Source organism: Falco rusticolus, chromosome 6 (assembly GCF_015220075.1).
Source record: "Falco rusticolus isolate bFalRus1 chromosome 6, bFalRus1.pri, whole genome shotgun sequence".
Classification (NCBI taxonomy): Eukaryota; Metazoa; Chordata; class Aves; order Falconiformes; family Falconidae; genus Falco; species Falco rusticolus.
Genome location: NC_051192.1, coordinates 34,638,315 through 34,657,176, shown reverse-complemented (window position 1 = coordinate 34,657,176; position 18,862 = coordinate 34,638,315). Strand labels below are relative to the sequence as shown.

At 40.1% G+C, this 18,862-nt stretch overlaps 1 protein-coding gene across 2 annotated transcripts in view; it reads right to left on the bottom strand.

Moving 5' to 3' along the window:
• Positions 1 to 14,069, bottom strand: part of LAMA2 (laminin subunit alpha 2) — a 377,228-nt gene extending 363,159 nt beyond the window's left edge. For both annotated transcript variants that reach the window (XM_037392615.1, XM_037392616.1), the window contains exon 1: positions 13,883 to 14,069. In XM_037392615.1, the coding sequence (XP_037248512.1) occupies positions 13,883 to 13,961 (79 nt within the window). In that variant the 5' untranslated portion in view covers positions 13,962 to 14,069. The remainder of the gene's footprint in view (positions 1 to 13,882) is intronic.
• Between the last annotated feature and the right edge of the window lie 4,793 nt (positions 14,070 to 18,862).

Here is an 18,862-nt window from a genome sequence, read left to right as displayed (position 1 = left end):
GCATTCCGCTAATAACAATAATTGGGTATTTTCCAAAAATCCTATACTGAGCATGTAAGCATTTGTAGAATAAGAACACTGAAAGTGCAGCAGTCTTAAGTAAACAGTATCTCTATTTATGCAGCATTTCCTATGGCCCGCTTCACTGTCCTCTCCACTCCACTGAGGATTGTCTTAATACAAATACCACATTTTAAAAACACATACTTGCTGTGTTGCCATTTTTCTAGTCAACTGATACATTGGGGGGGGGGGGGGGGGGGGCTAACCATACATACTCATAAAGACTGCAACAACAGGATATATTTGAAATATACATATCTGTGCAAGATAGCATGCATTGTTTAAAAAGCATCAGCCAGAAGAGTTTCCTGGAATATTGTGCTGGAATACTCATATCTGGGAAGGAAATCCAACCCCAGCATCTCTCTGTTTGGGTCACTATGATTCAAGCAGATCAATTACAGAATTTTAAGAAAACAAATAATTCCACATGACATATTTCAAACAATTAATGCAACAATAGACCATCCAGTATCAGAGAGCACATATCTTCAGAAATGTTGCTATTTTTCAGAAGTACATTCTGGATAAGAGTACCTCTTTCTTTGCAAAAAAAAGCCATGAAACTTGTCACTTTTTCTGAGAAAGACAGAGGTTGGCACACAAACAGATGTTCTTCTCAGACAACACTGTACTTCCAAGAGAAACACTACTTCTGTTTCTGGGCCTACTGAGCCTTTTTTATCAGGCTGAGGACTGAACAACAAACAAACTATTCAAGGTGTGTGCATCTCATCTTTTCCTTCCAAGGATAAGTTCTTCTATGGGCAGAAGTCATGAACCTACTAGATTTAATATTGTTAATAGAATAATGAAATTAATTCAATATTCCATTATACATCCACTATATCAAAAGCACAATGCACTTATCTAAATAGCAGTGTGGAAGCTTCATTTATGAATGTGGAAAAAACAGTTTAGCTCACCTTCCAAGTACACATCTATTCTAGACAGATGTAAGTAATTTCCATTTAATAGAAATTATGCAGAGACATTCATAGAGAAAGGGGATGGAATAGTAATAATAATAATAATGGAACACAAAAGGCGTCTTACAAGGGTGGGAAATATGACCTGTCTGTAGTCTAGAATGTTCTTAAAAATACCATTTAAAAAAGCAGAGTACATCAGAAAAGTCTCCTTATTCGTTTCTCCTTACAGTAGATCAGTCCATATTGTCACAGCTAGGCCATGTCTAGCAGCCAATCCATCTGCTTTAAGCTACATGGTCTGTATCTCAAGCCTATATTCATAGTCCAAAATCAAAAATACAGATTCACTCAAAACTGTTCCCAAAATGTGAAAGTCCTAGGTAATTAATTCAGTTAGAATTTTAATGCAGCTTAGTAATATGCAGTAATTCTAAACATTGTATATGTTGCAACTCAGGCAGAGCAACGCATTGTAATGAAACATTTGTATAGTACAGCACACTGGGGAAACAAAAATTGAGTTAAGAATATGGAATAAGATTTTGGTAAGATATAACACCCACTAACAACTAGAGTTAAAGTAGGTTAAAATTTCAGGGTTTGTTTTAGAAAAAGAACTGCAAAGATATTCAGGAAGAAAACAGCTTGAGTGTGTTTGCTATTATTTTTTTTTAAAGTAAATTATTTAAAACAAATATACTCATTTTCTTTCATGCTGATTATATTTCCTAGTGGAAACTAAGGCTGAATATCATCATATCTTAAAATCTCTTTAGGTCAAATAAGCCTAAATACACTCCCACACATTAAATCCACCCTAAAATCTAAAATAAGATGCCAGATACAATAAGCTTTGCTAATAAAAATGAATCTGAATTCTTTTAGAATAAGCCTCTAAAACCTTGAGCTTACTTAAGATACTTTATCTAGTAAAGGCTGAATCCCTTGCTGAAGTTTCTTTGCACTTGTAAAAACTACAAGAATTATTTGTACATAAAGGTTTTGTAAAGGATTTGTACATAATTTTGTAAATTATTTGCACATTCAAAAAAAAATTGGTATTTGAAATTACCACTGGTCAAGTTTTCATAAAACATACATACACTCTTAAGTGCACATGTAGGAGTGATTCATACTCATGAAACAGAAGAGTGGGATTCTAGAAGTGCCATCTGATGGCATACCAACTGATCCTCACAGATTTAGAACAGCTGTTTCTTCAGCCCAGCTGATACAGTGAAAACATCTCAGCTTGGAGACAGAAAAGTTTCATTCTTAGCAGAAGAGATTACTATGGATCTGTACATAATTTTAAAGAACTTCCCTTTGCATGCCATTTCCACAATTAGTCTATCTTAAAAGCTAATTGTTTTTATTCACTCTTTAGGTACAGCTATGTACCTAAGTATAGGTCAAGGGAGCCGATGCAGAGACGGAAACAAAGCCTCATTTAAACAGGGAACACCACCAACTGCTCCTAATAGCTCTCTGTAGCACTCACTCCCCACTATTTCAGCTATAGCTAATGCTTCAGTTTAACTACCCATTCTGACAGCTCTGGGACCCTCTGCTCCCCTTGTTCTTCCAGCCACTGTAGAAGTAAACTGCTTATACATACATATGCTCAGCAGAACCGCACAAAATGTTGTTCTGTGTTGTATGCTCCCTTTATAAGGACTGGAAATTAAATTCCTGCCACAGGGAAGTCAATAAGAATTTCACTCTAACTTCAAATAAACCTAACTTTCACTCTAAAATGAGTACACGTCACACAATATTAGGTATTTTACTCAGATATTTCAACTAAGAGCCATAAAGGAAAACCACATATTGAATAAGAGAAAATTATTTCCTTGGACTCTCTGTGGATTTGGTTTAGCAGGGAATGTGTAAATTCTGTTTCACTTCTAGAAAATAATTTCACAGGAACATACTGTAAGGAAATGCTACATTTTTAAACTAATTCCAGAAGTTATTTAAAGGTCTGATGTGCAGAATATAATGGCCTTTTAACATGAAATTTAATAATTACTGGAGTTTATGAAACAGATTGAGCAGAGTAATTTCATCTCATTCTAGATTGTCTTAATAATGTTGACTCACTTTGAAACTAAATGTTCTATTACAGAGGTACTTAGAGCAATTAGTGGATTAATTCATCAATGGATTTTCAATTAATTGGAAATATTTATTTTCATACTGTGCAGCCAAAATTCCTTTTAAATCCTAGAAACAACTCCACTCCATGGGACAAGAAGACTCTAAACCAGTGGCCTTCACACACCGTGTTCAAAGTCATGCACCTGTGTATAAATGCTCCTCCAGTCACATTTGACCCTGGTGGACTGCCAAGTCATCATAGGCACACACTACTACAGCTTCATCTGCACAAAACCGATAGCCCATGCAACAGGTACCGGGAAGAAAACTCTCCATTGTCATAACAACAACACGTAAACGTAAATAAAGACTGGTAATAACAGAGGAAGAGAGGTAGTAGTTAAAGTCTACATTACACATGTTACAGTAAGGGTTTTCACTCTGCAAACTCTGTTAAGCCTTACTTTTCCTAACTAACTTATTCAAACTGCCTGTGCAGTGGAATTTCTGTGCTGTGATTGTTCATGCATCCAGGCATAGGTCTTCCTATGAAAATATTTACAACTAAAATTAAGGAAAAGTGAGACAATGAGAATTTCTTGCATGAGAAATGTGCAACCAGGTTGTCCTGGTTTCAGCTGGGAGAAAGTTAATTTTCTTCTTAGTAGCTGGTGCAGTGCTGTGTTTTGGATTTGATGTGAGAACAATGCTGTTGGACACCCATGTTTTTAGCTGTTGCTGGGTGATATTTATACTAAATCAAGGACTTTTCAGTTTCTTGGGACCTATGGGTGAGAGGGCTGGAGGGGAACGGGGAATTGGGAGGGGACATGGCCAGGACAGCTGACCTGAACTAGCCAAAGAGGTATTCCATACCATATGACGTCATGCTGAGCATATAAACTGGGGGAAGAAGGAAGGGAGGTACATCTGGCATTACGGCATTTGTTTTCCTGAGTAACCGTTACACATGACAGAGCCCTGCCTTCCTGGGGATGGCCGAACACCTGCCTGCCCATGGGAAGTGGTGAATGAATTCCCTGTTTTGCTTTGCTAACATGCATGGCTTTTGCTTTACCTATTAAATTATTCTTATCTCAGCCTTGAGTTTTACATTTCTCTGCAATTCTCCTCCCCATCCCTCTCAGCAAGCGGGGAGTGAGCGAGCAGCTGTGTGGTGCTTGGCTGCCGACCAGGATTAAACCATAACACTGTGGCTTTATTCCACAAATGCACAGAACGGTAGATTACAAGCACAATCTACATTTCAGCTACAAATTTTTGAAGCAGAATGCCTACAAATTACGTCATCTTCCACTGAGATGGAGAGATTCACATGAAAAGTAATGGTCTATAAATGACCATCTGTAGAACTGGAGGTCCTGAGGACTCATAGCAGCTTACAGTTAGATAAGGCAAAACACTTGCTACTTACTGGATCTTTAATAACTAAGCCACATGAAACTGGCTGCACCCTGTTTAACTGAATGTTGCGTTTTCTCAAGTTAATTGAAGAAAGAGGCTCTGCAGAGCACTACTAGTATTACAACAAATTACTAAATAGCTTCCAATATAACTAATGTTCATATCTATCAATTCAATTTAAGTTTAATTCTGTCACAGCCAGGCATAGACCTTGTCAAAACCTTTGTGAATTCTTCCATAAATAGTAGTCTGTTCCTTTTTTTCTATGATAATATAGTTTAAGATACTCAGGCATATTCTCAAATGCTCTTCTGAAAACCCAAGTCCAATATAATAGCCCTTCTTACTATGTCTAGTACAAATTCTTTGTAGCTTTATTCATATAATATACAAAAGCCACTCTGGCTTTTGACAGCACAACATATTTATCCATGTATTTACTAATTCTGTTCTTTATAATGTCTGCAACTGTGTTTGATTCTAAAACTATAGTTACAAGTTTGTCACATGAGGCCTTTTTAAATGTTAGCATTGTATTTGCCAGCTTCTATTTGCCCTCTAATGAGGCTGTTCATGAAACCTCTTCAACAATGTTACGTAAATGTCATTACTTTATCAGCACTTTCACACAAAGTTCTTTACATCCTTGCATAAATCTCCGATTCAAATACCTGTTTCCCCTAGAGCTACTGAGCGGATACAACTCACCAGCCTTAACAAATCTATATCTAAGCTGGTTCCACAAACATTTTCATGCCAACAACAAAACCTATACGCTGAATTGATAACTTAACAAATCAGCGCTTCTGTCCTCCTGTATCTGACGTTTAGATCAAGTCCCGGAGGGCATTAGCTGTCTGTGTCTTCTATAATGCTAAACACAATCAGCAATTATTGTATGTCTTTCATTAGTTTGCTCATCACCACAGTTTTTCTCTTTAACTACTTTATACATGTGATCCAGAACCATATCACCTTCTGTATATATGACAGTTCTATTTTAATCCTAAAGTGCCTAGAATACAAAGACAAAGCTTAATATCAGCAAAGGTTAATTCCTGAAACAAAAATAATAATTTATTAGCAGTAATCCTGCACAATATCCAACTATTTTTATTTTAATTCTTACAGTCAAACAGCTTTCTCTCCAAAACATTTCGCCCTCAAAAGTACCTTTGTTCCTCAGGCAATGCTTTTAAGATGAGCACTGTCAAACTGTACATGTATCAGTAAGCCACGTGTTCACATTAAAAGACACAAATGACTAAAATAAAAAACATGAAAAATACACACAAACGCTGTGCAAAGAGCTATCCACAGTTTTACTAACCATCCAAAGTAACATACTAAACCAAGCACTGATCTCTCTCTTACTAGTGGCACAGATGTAATTTTACTATTTTGAGTTATATTATGGGACTTAGTCAAGATGAAAGACAACAGGTGAAGGCAAAGTAGTTGCATAAGAACCTATCACCACCTCTGAATCACATTAGTTTTAAATAGATACTTTGGGACAAAAAGATATTGTAAGTAAAAGCAAAGTACTGTACAAAGAGCCACAAATATGTTATTATGAGGAAGAACCAATACAGTAGAACACAGCTGCATCCATTGATCCCTTCAGGTATCATCATCTAAGAAGGGTAGGCAGAAGTGAAATAATGAGAGTAACAATATTGACCAAAGAATAAGGTGAATCTTCAATGAAGAGACCAACTACTCAGTGTAACAACCCGAGTTCCACTTTATTCTTCTGCGACAGTGTCTAATTTCCCCCAGAACTGACGCAAGCTCTTAATGATGATGATGATTATTGTTGTTGTTCTTATTGTTTTCCCCATCTCTTCTCTATGACACAAAAGTTCTTTCACCAATTAAACTATGAGCTTCAAAGTTACTTCTAAATAACTCCTACCAGTATGGTAAGCAGGCTCAATGCATGTTCCCCTCCAGTTCACAAGCTATGAAGTTGATAGAAACATTTAACGATTAATTTTGCTGGCAAATGACTGCCTTATTCTCCATGTCAAAGCTACAGCTGGGGGAGGAAACTGAAGCTGCATGCATAATCAACAATTATAGGGTATGCATGTAAAAGCTTCCCACTGACTCTGAATTTAGAAAATATTTGCCATATTTATCCTATAAGCATAGCAAAAGCAGCTGGGAGGGAGAAGCACATTTACACAGACCCTAAACCCACACAATACACAACCTTAACACAATGGAACTAATTTTGAAGGCTGTGCCCAGCTGTAGAGAGACACTGTGCTCAAGAGAAGAATTCAGTGTGCATATTACAAATATATTTTCAATTAAATGTGTGGTAAAGAAGGTAAAGGTAAAGAAAACCTTTTTGTGTGAGGGATCATTCTTCTTCAAAAAGAAATTATTAATAGAAAATATTCTCCAACCATACCAAAATCAAAAGCCAATGAGACATGGACTCGGGTTTATGCTACGTACTGCATATGGGAATTCTTATATTCACAATGGAGGGTCTTCTGCAATTGTTGTAAAAGGTGACTAAAAAATTATTCACCGGGATGAAATGGTACCATGAATTTATTTTTTCAGGTAATATTAACAAATTCAGTAGTGCCAATGTTGGCTCAAGGTTCAACACACGAAGTATACCCCTGATGCTCTGCAATCATCTTTTTGTTGCTGCTACAAAAAACGCATAAATAATTCACCCAACTAGAGACATGCAACTGCATCACACTCAAATCACCAGTTCTGGGATTTGCACAAACATACGTGTTCTATTCCTGATGGTTCCAAATATCAAATTCAAAAGCCCTGTATGTTTTATTGATGTTACTTTGCATTCTTTAAAAGGCATAGGTGTCTTCTTGTTTTGTAAAGGTTTCTAGCTTTCAGAGGAATCCAGACTACTCATACTACCTACCACTGCAAATGGGTTTAGAAAATGAACAGAACAGGTATCAGTGTAACATAATATTTTATCATACATATTTAGAAACATAGAAATATGTACAAATAATGCTATTTATTTATTCTTTCTCCCAGCCTGAAAGTTATTCAGCAACAAATGTATAGCAGTAATTCTGCATTCTCAGTGCAGGATATACTGCAGGAAAGTTAATAACATATAATGCATTTCCCTATAATAGAGATTATCCAGATATTTCTGTGGAACAGGACTACAGGCTGTTGAGCAGACAGCATAAACAGAGGAATACATTGTCATGTTGAGCACCTTCCATCAAAACCTAAAGGCAGCCTGAGTGAAAGTGGCATCTAAAACTCACAGGGTTCATCTGAGAAGCTGGTGTATATACAAAAAAGCAAATTAAATCCTAAATCTACTCTCACTCTCACTGTAAGTGTACAGAAAAACAGTGCCTCTGATTTCTTTTTCTTGCATCTCTAAGCTCCTGATTGCCAACCCCCAGCTTTGATTGGGAATTTTCCCACAGCAGTGGGAAATATACAGTAGTTAGAGGCATTTTCCATAATTTTCTGAAGAAAAATTCTTCTGATTCTTTCTAGCTGACCTCAAAAACTGTTCCCACTCATTGGGGTAGGTGAAGAATGACAAGATACAGAAATCTGCCATTAAAACAAAATTGATAGAGCTATAAAAGTAATTTTTTAAAATCCTATTTTGTTCACTTTTTTGGTAATTTTCTTTTTTATTACATCCCAAATCCATTAATATTATGACAATAGTAGACACACGTCAGCAGGGACAGAACAAGGCATTGTAATGGTATTTGGATAATCCACTCTGCAGGAATGTTCATTATTCTTCTTGAGGTTTCACAAGAGTTCCCTGGCAGAATACTGCTACAGCTGCTTTACAGTCTAATGTTATTACAAGGTTTGATAATGTCTGCTAGAGGAATCTGGCAGGGAGCAGAGTACTAGGAAAATCCTTGTGATACTGAGGTGTAACTAATGGAGACGAAACTGCTGAAAAAATTGAGAGTAGTAACAGCTATTTGTTTTTGAGTTTCGCAAGAGCCCTGAGAGATATTTGTTATTTCTTGGAACAAAAATCACACAAATTAAGTTACTTTTTCTGGAAATCATCATGTTTCTAATCAAAATAAATCATAAATATATATATTTTTTAAGAAAAAAAGAAGAAAGTTCTAATCTCTACCTTATCCATGGTATAGAAATGATCAAAAATCATTCCTATTGTCTTCAGTACCTCTTATCTACATTTTCAGACCGAGGAAAACATCAAAACTGTGGAAAAGCAAGAACTACAAATTGTCTATCAACTACAGTAGTTGGTACAACAGAATAAATAAGATAATCATCAGCAGGACCGAGTTCATGAACCAGCTTTATTGGCAAACATCAAGGAATTCCCTTTCTTGTTTCAAAGACACAGATACAGTCAATATAAAGTTCAGCAAACATAGCGTATTTGTCTGCATTTTATATCTGTAAGCAAGATTTGGTCTTGATAGCATGGCCTGAGTTGCTAGTGTGTGATATATGAGCTCTCAAATATGCTAGACAGAACTCTCATTCAGGAGAAAAATATCCAGTAATTAAAGACTTATCATCTAAGAAAAAAGGTGGGAAAGAAAAGGAGATAATCATGTACGCACACCAGTTCACATTTGCATGTATTTGTGTCCTATTACTGATGTACAAATACAAGGTGTCTGGACTTACTTCAGGAGAAACAAACGGGAAGGACAAAACCAAAAAGCAATCCTGCAGTAGGAATTCATGCTGCTTCTTATTCCAAAATACTACAGTCTCCAAAAACTGACAGTCCAAGTAGCTGGATAAGAAATTAGAACATGTGTGGGTGGATTCCTTCCTCCAGCCTGAATTAATCAAAAATGATTGTTTGCTGTATTATTTTAAAGCAGATTTTTGGAACAGGTTAAAGAACCACTGTTCTGACTTTAGTATCTCAAGCCTAATAAGCAAGAGTCCTGTAAAAAACTTGTAGAAGCAAAAATTAGTAATAAGGAGGGATAAACATAGAGTGCACCTTATGTTTTTATTTGTTGCTTGGAGAAATTCACACATTGTTGCACAAGACCTACCTCATTTAGTTTGGCTGTGGTTAGTTGAAGTTAAAGCATGTACACAGAGGAACACACAAAGTCATGTCTCCAGTCAGTCTGGGCACCTCTACCTACTTCTAATACCTTAGGTGGGCCCTAATTACTGTATTTTCCTTTCCCATATGCTAAACCTGAAACATATATTAATACCTCCTGCTTTCACTTTTTTCCAACCTGTTATTAAGCCACAAGAAAATAATGCAGACAACAACTCTGAAGTAAAAAGTTACAAGCAATCACAACATATTTATGAGAGCAGCATCTCCCAAAATTTTGGGGCTAGTTAATCCCTACTGATCAGGCACCACTAAATATTCCGAAGAGAGCTTTCAGAACCGATCAGTATCCATCTTGTATATACACAATTTTAAAACAATAATAAAAAAGAAAAAAAAAACTAATTTCCATATCACAAAAGGTTTACCTGCAAAAACATTTAGTAGCATATAGAATGTACTATAGAATGAATGTAAAAAGGTTATACATAAAATGTACTATATGTAGTACACCTTCATTGAGCAAGGCTTGTTACTTGTTCTAAAATCCTGAAATTGGATTAAAGATCCCATTTAAAAAAAAAAAAAACACACAGATTTTTACCCATTGCAGGACGCTTACCCTCCACAATGGACATTTTCTCCTTCACACTCTTGAAGCCAGAGCCCTATATAAGTTGACTAACCAGAATGAATGGATTAGATAATGGCTCATTTCTACCTTTCCTCTCACAGAAGACAAAGTACTTTGGGGCTCTTCCTACCAAATAGCTGCTGATTCAGTGATTATCTTAAAGATTTCTACATTGCTTTCAAATTTGCTTGGTATTGGACAACAGCTTCAAGATTTATTTAGGTGTGAACAAGCTAATAAACAGAGCAATCACCCAAGCCTTGTTCTCTGGGGAAAGCAGACTAAATCATTTACATGCACTATCCTCCAAATAAAGTCAGCAGAATGTTTTTAATGATCAAATGCCATTAACCACGATGGAAATGCTCTCTATATCAAGATTACAGCTGAGGGCGTTAGTCATTTTTGAAAGCAGACCTTACTCCAAAGAGGTCCTTCTAAAGACATAGGAGACAACTTTTACTTTACTGCATTACATTAACAAAGCATCTGAGTTTTTTGTCTCCAGAAAGAGAATCTAAGTCCACACAACATTCTTCAATCTTAATATGTGAAATATTAAATTATGTCCCATTATCCTTCTCTCTCATATGCACACATCTACATATGTGGGAAGGAATCTTGTAACCCCTCATTTCCACGAGATAACCCACGAGAAACCAGTTTTGAACTAAAGTCTGAAAACTCATTGTAAAAACTTACACCTAAAGACTTAGAAATATGGACCAACCTGCCACCATCTACTGCCTAACAGAATGGCACCAGTCACATGCTGCTAACAATAGGCTGACCTTCACCCCGGACTTCTCCTTTGCGTGATAAATCTGACTTTATAAGTATTCTATGTACATCACTTCTTTGAGTCAACTTACACTTCCGATTTGTGAAATGGCACAAAACACCTGTACTCCATGAGTTATCTCCACTGATGGTCAGCAGCTGACACCACCGATCAAGTTACAGCACAGTGTATTAGCCCTGTCCTGACTATTCACACCTTTCACAGATACATAGTTTCAGTTCTCTCCCATGAAGACTTTTCTATAAAAGGATTAATTCTTCCACATCAAAAGCAAGTTTTTTATTCTTTTCTAAGCTACTACTATTTTGGTTCTCTCACACTCAACAGGAAAGAGGATGAACCAAAGTTCAAGATTCAAAAGGAACATACAACACTTCTGTAAGTTTGCCTTAACAACAAGTTATGCTTTAAGAAACACTGTTATAGAATGTACATGCCTTTCTGGTTCTGATTCTTCCATTTTATGAGAAACTCTACAGGACTACTTAGTGTTCAAACCACAGAACATGTGTGGCTGGGGAAAAAAAATATTAAAATTAACTCCAGGTTTCTGACCACAGTAAATCTTCTACCAACTTAAAAATAAATAAATAAATATACTTTAAAAAAAAAAACCAAACAACCAAAACCAAAAAAATTCCCCAGAATTACAGACTGTTCTCATCTTTGAGGTGCAAAATGTTCTTGAACTGTTCTGTTCTAAAAAACAACATGGGAATTCATTGTGTTGTCTCAAACACTGTTTTTCAAAGCATTGCAGCTCTGTTACATAATTTTCTCCACAGACATCCGACTGGTGCTAACAATTAAGAGAGCAATACTTACCATCCAACGTTATGGTTGTTACCCAATAACTATTAAGTGGAAAAACAAAAGTTGTAAGTCTAAAGGTATAAACCATGGCTCTAGTAACATTCTTGTACACGTTAAAAATCCCCCAGGACTTCAGTGAAGTCAGACTTCTCAAACTTTTTGCAGTAAAGCGGAGTTCATTACCTCTTTGCCTGGGCAACACAGTGATATCTACATAGTGCTAGCACCTCCTAGCAGCTGTAACATCTTAGAAAGAAATTCAGAAGGCAGTAAATGCTTAAAAATTTGGCAGCCCGGTCAGCTCTTGAATTCAACTGTGAGGTTTGGAAGGTCCCATCATCACATTATTAACATTTAATTAAAAGGCCTAGTGCTCCTCACTGAATTACCAGAACTCAGTTATAATTACCAACGATGCAGCAGATGAACGCCCAAGACACCCACTACTAATTTAAAAAGAAAATAATGATCATATCCTTTCACTGCAGAGGTTAAAAACCCCAAGATACTGCATACAGAAAAGGACATTCTCCAAAAGTGTCTCCATGTGCACACATGTGCATGAGTGAGAGACAGAGAATATTAAAAGAAATGCCAAATCACTATTTTTCTAGCTGAAAAATCCGTTAGCTGACAGGGGAAAAAAGAAAGGGGGGGGGGGGGAAGCAGGAGGAAAATGCATGATGTATTATATCTTAAATGCTCTACTTTTAAAATCTGTCTTCAATGTTTACCAATAAGTCATCATCTAAACACAGTCTGTGTGAGTTTTTAATCTACAGATACTTGATCAACTGTCGTTTATCCTCACACAGTAAAATTAGTATTAAGGAGTCAGCTGCTTGAGACACTTTTTTCACAAAATGACAACGATCATGTTTTCCAAAGTAAACCCTAAACTCTAAGAATTCCAAATCCACGGTTCAGTCCACAGTGTGACATCAAGGTCAAACAAGCTAGCTGTTATTCCACAGTGGCTTTAATTAGTTTTATTTTAACACACCCGTGGTATCTCCTTACTGAATTGTTTTTAGCAAGGCTAAAAATGTAAAGAGCAGCAAATGCAGGCACCAGAAAGAATACTGCGAGCTGAAGAGCAGTTTTAAAGATTTCCTGTGAGAGCTGATAAATCTAGTAAAGTTTATTTCTACCACAGCCGTACATCACCCTTTTTCATCTTTCCATGTAACACTAATTGAGAAAATAAGCAAACAAAAAAACCTTTAGTGTCAACACACCTGAACACTGTATGGAAGGTGACTGCACGCGTAAGACATTGACTATTCGTGCCAGATACAATTGATTGTGTTCCCATTCCAGTCGTGGATAGTTTTTAACACCGAGAAAGGCTTTGTTATTGGATAACTGCATCAACTTGTCACCTTAAGTAAAAGCAGCCCAAGCAGCCCGCATTTGTGTCAATACAGCCCACCAAGCCTCCCCTAATCACAGGGATGCCAGCAGACGGACGCAACGCGGGGCGAGGGGCTGTCACCAGATTAGCCTGTACAGACCGTGTGACGCCTCGGGGACCAAAACTTGTCCGGTCGGCCCTGAACTACAGCAAGTATCATTTGCCCTTCCGCGTTCGGCCAAAACGGAGCTCATCGGCCACGCTCATGCCTTTGTCTCTTAATAAACGGCTGCGTGAGAGAGTCTGCGGGGAAGATGGAGCGGGAGAGAGCGCGTACCGGGGGCGCAGCGCAGCTCCCCGCCCGGTACCCCGCGCAGCCGGGCGGCCCTGCCCCGGGGCGGGGCGGCGGTGGCGGTGGCGCGGCAGCCCGGGAGCCCGCTGCCCCGAGCCAGGGCTGCGCTGCCGGCGCCGCCGAGCCCGCTCGGGCCGGCCGGTGTACCAGCGGCGGTGTCCCGGCAGCGCTCCCCAGCCGAGTCCCCTCTACAGGCTGGCAGCTGCTTGTCACGCTCGGTCCCCGTCCGCTCGACCCTCCCGTCGCCACAAGGACCCCCGAGCCGGCGTAAAGCCGCCTCCCCCTCTACGTCCCCCGCAGCCCCGGCCGGGGTGAGTGGGGCACGGTCTCCCCGCTCCCCCGTACCTCTTTGCGGCGGCGGCGGCTGGCCTCGGCTGCCAAGCGCCGCCAGGAGCAGGAGGAGCGGCAAACTTTCCCGTGCCATGGCTCCAGGGCAGCAGAGCTGCCGGCTCGTCCCGCCCCGGGCCGGCCAGGCGAGTGAGCCGCCGTCGCCCGAGAGAGGAGACGAGACCCCGGTGCCCCGGGCAGGGAGCAGGACACACCCCTGCCGCCCCCCCCCGCCCCGCCGCTCTCCGCCCCGCCGCGCCGGGCCGCGGCTCCGAGGGCAGCCGAGGCGCGACAGCCAGCGGGGCCGGTGCGCCCCGGGGGAAGGAAGCCGGCGGCTCGGCCGAAGCGGGGGACGGCGGCTGCCGCAGGCTCCCCGCGGCGCTAACCGCGGCCCGGTCGAGCGTGCGCCCGTCGGATGAGGCGCCGCGCGAGGCGGGCGGCACGTGCCCGCCGAACGGCCGCTCCCGGGGGGCCGCGGGGCCGCCGGTCACCGGCACCTGCGCGGGCGGCCGGGCCGGCTCCCCGGGCAGCGGCGGGCAACGCGGGGCCTCCCCGCGCCCTTCCTGGCAACTCAAAGCCGAAATGTTATCAGGTGACCTGAGGGAGAGAAAAATACCGATGCTGTGAAGGGAGGGGGAAAAAACCCAAGCTGGGTAGGCATTCGGGAAACTGGAACTGCAAATAAGCCAAATACATCTTTCCTGCTGTGTCCGGCAGCAGTATGTCAGCGCCAGCCACATATGACAGGGAAAAATCCATATTACTGCATAACGGAAAAAATAACGTTGCATTAAAATAAAATGCTGATTACAATCCATTGCACGGTTTTCCTACAGAAATCAAATTACTTTTCTAAAAGTCAATAAAAAACGATTTTGATAATGGAAGGAAGCGAACAGCAAGGCTTCCAACCTGCAGGTAAGCATACTGAAAAAGTACAAAATAGACTTAGAAAAAGGGAGCTGGGCTGAACTGACAGTGTGTCTCCACAAAGGCACACAAATACGATTGTGCTGACAGCCCGTTTCTGACTTGCATGGTCACCCCGTGTGTCTTCACAGATCTTGTCACACCCTGCTTCAAACTGAACGTCCTTTGTGTTTTACATAGAGGTCAAGCAATTATATGTACTTCCCAACACACTTCAGTATCTATGTGCACGAATACATCTTTGCTTGCTGAAGCCGACATTCAGCAAGGCTGGGGGTAAGTATGCACAAGCCTGAGTTTGACACATTTGTCTATTTCAGCTCTCAAACCGCAGCATTTTCTGTTGGTACATTTGTCTGTTACTCCAAACCCAAATTCAATGAGGGCGGCATTTTGCGTATAATAGGCTGTTACATCCAGCAACACAGCCTGCTTGTTTCTCTCGCTGTTGTCCCGCCCTGAGTAGACTCCTTTCTCTTCACAGTGACTGCTCACTTTTGAGGTTTCACCCTGAATGGCCTGGGCTCTGCTGCGGGGATTCCTGTTCGTGGATGCCCATTGCTTCCGCAGCCTTCTAGAAACTGCTCCCCCAGTACAGGGCAGCAACAATAACGCCCTTATACGGCTCGGCCATTTGCCATGTGTAAGTCAATGGAAAATACTCCAGCCCTCTTGCCAAGAGATGATGTAGTGGCCTTCTGCACTTCTTGCTGGGAAACCCAAGTTCAGGGTTCATCTCAATGGTTTTCATCCTGTCAACTATTTGCTTTGTTGTGGAAATATACACAGTCAGCAAGCTGTGCGGAACAGAGGAGGAGACCGTGTTTATGATACTATCCACAGTTTTATCACTATCACTATTTAGTCAATAAAGTGTTTCCATACAAGCAGTAACAGTCACTGATTTCTCCTGGCTGCTTCTTCCTCTGCAATTGCCTTTGTGCAAAAATTTTGACTGCAAGGGATTGTGTATATATGCAAGAGGAATAAGCTAGTGAATTGTTAAGTACAACAAACAAAATAAAACCACTTCACCCCAAGTATATGCCTGCAACTTGGAGAATTCAGTGCCAGTTTTATGGGTAGGGATTTGACTACTTCTACACTGGTTTGATTCTAAAAACACATTTATTGGTTGAATTAGGTCAAGCTTAGTGGCAGCTGCTGCCTAAAAGTCATACTAGGATGAGTTGCATACTCCCCCAGCTGGAGAAATTCTCTCCAGGGCTCCAAAAGCTGCAAGCACTACACATGAGTTTCAGGTAATACTCCAGAAGCAGACTGTAGAAACTGAAAGCGAGACCTGAAAGTGGGATCCCCTGCTGCTTTACGTAAAGAAGTTCTCATCAGATCCTAGGTAGTAGGCTCAGATATGGATTCATCACATACCGGGACTCAAATGCATTAGTTTTGAATTTATTTTCAAAACTATCTTAACAGCCTTTTTATTGATATCCAAAGATGAGTCAAACTCTTGTCAGTGCTATTTTTTTCTGTGTACCAGCCTTTCTTGCCTTTGCAGCTTCTCGGGTTGCTGTTAGTCTCAAAACCAAAAGCTAGTACTTTTTCAGTGCCTGCCCCAGTATGTTTTCCTCTTTTTTAGGTATCTGCAAAATATCTCGATGACTTGTGAATTGTTAAGATCAACAGCAGATTGTTGTAGGGGTCCCTGCTTCCCCAGATACCAATATTACACCAACATTAAATGCAACACATGTTATTTACCTGACCTTTTCTTCAGATTGGCTTTTCCTGCTGTTGAGCCTGTATGGCGTTTAATGTGACATGGCGTTATAAGAACTCAGCCGAGTGTCAGTTCATCTGCACTGTTGTCACACCCAGGTACGTAATCACCAGTCAGAGCCAACAGTGACATCTCTGTAACTGTACACCAGAGTTACAAACTTTAATAGTTTGGGGACACAGAGAAGCAAGATATGCTAGGATAACCTATTGACTTGCTACATCAACAACATTTTTCACATCTGAGCCACAGGAAATAATTTCACACTATAAAATGCTGAGCTGTGTCAAGAAGCAGCAAGAGGGGGCTGCTTTTAAAGGGGAGGCAGATTGGAAGATTAAGACAACACCAAGGTAGGCAGGGCAGTGGCCTTACCCCATGGGGCTTGATCCCACAGCACTCGAATCCAGGAAGAGCAGGTCTGGGAATGATAACCAAGATCAGCCAAGAGTCCAGATCTCCAGGCAGGTTCATAGTGAGGAAGCAGATCTGAGGTCAAGCCAAAAAGTCAAGTCTGGAAATCAAGGTAGGATCAGTGAAGTGCAGAGTGAGGCACTGGCATAGCTGCAGTGTAGCACAGGCAGAGACTGAGGGTTAGGGCTTGAGCTTAAATGCAGCACCTGCTCCTTAAATGCAGGGAGGTACTAATAAGGTTTCTCCAATCTCTTCCTCACATATCAAATGTGTCACCACTGCCTGACACAAGGTTACATGGCTGTGCCAGGTCAGAGGTGGCAGCCAAACCCATAGGTGTGGGGAGAAGAGGCTGCAGAGCCTGCAGGTGCAGTCAAGGCGATCGCAAGCTGGACAAAATGGAGATAGATATGAAGCTTTTTAGCTATCACACTGGATAAAGGGGACGATAATGATAGTGTCTACTGGGGTGAGAACGGCTGGGCTGAAAGAAGGATGTGAGAAGAATCAGGTAAGGACTCATCCGGGAACCAATATCATTTAATATTTTCATGACCTTTGAATAAAAGTGAGAGGGTTTTTTAATGATATTTTCTGATAAAATAATATCAGGGAAGACCAATGTATATATTATACATTTATACATTTATGTATATGTATATACATTGTGAATGTAAACAATTTTTATTCTTAATGACTGACGTATAGAAAATTAGAAATTCCTAAATACCACAAGATTCAGGGTGATGAATATAAGGACTAACGGTAACAGTTTCTTATGAGAATTAATGATAGAGATTATGACCCAGATCTCCTGAGTGGAAGTCAGTGAGTCACATGGCATTTTTGAGTCACCAGAGTGACGCAGCTATGAAATAGGCAAGTAGTGCCTAGGATACAAAGGCCTAGGATCAGAAAAAATATTTCCAGTGAAGATCTGAAAATTAATACTGTTGTACTGTTGCATCCCACCTAGGATATAATGGGGAATTATGATCATGCATGCTGAAGAAGAATTAATTTGGACTTAAACAGAGCAGACACCTCTAGGGTATGGAGAGCTTGAGACACATAGATTTGAAGGGTTTGATTTGTTTAACCTAGGAAAATAAGATGTGAGATGGTTCTAAGCATATGACAGATGTCAATGGATGGAATTGTCACAAAAGGAAATGAGGGTAACCAAGATACAAATCAATATAGGCTGGAAAACTAGAAGATGGTTTCTAAACATTGTGTAAAAACAGCCTTCTGTTAGGAGAGCAGAGTGAGAAAATTTAATTTTAAATTTTTAAAAGTTAAGCTTGGCAGGTTTGTGAAAGTGGTTCCATGATAAACTTGCCTGCAAAATACAGGAAGAGTGGATTTGATGACTTGTGCAAACCTGTCCAATGTTCTTAAGAGGACTGTAATCAAACTATAAAGCAAATAAACATGAAAAGGAGATTTAAAGCATAAAGAGAAGAATCATATACAGCACTTAGAAAGAATTGAAATATATGAATCATAATAATCAAAGAATTAACCCATTTTAGGGGCAAGATGAGACATGGTGTCTGATTTGGACCCAAATCAGGAGGAACCAGAAGTGTCCTTGTGCCAGAGTTGTGTTCATCCAAAGCAGGCATTAGGGAAGAGGCTGGCAAAAGACAAGATAAAGAAAGACAAGAAATAAAAAATTGAAATACATAATTAGGAATCAATATCAAAGCAGGGAACAGAACTCATGATCAAAATAGTCAAATGAGACATGATGAGAAGGAAGAATCTTAACATTGATAGAAAGGCATTCTTGTGAGGCCCTCTGTTTCTGGGGTCACTAAATATTGTCGTTTAAGGCTGATGCCTTATGCTAGCGTATGCAGATAACTCCTGCTCAGGAAGCGATCCTGTAAAATTAAAGGGGGAAA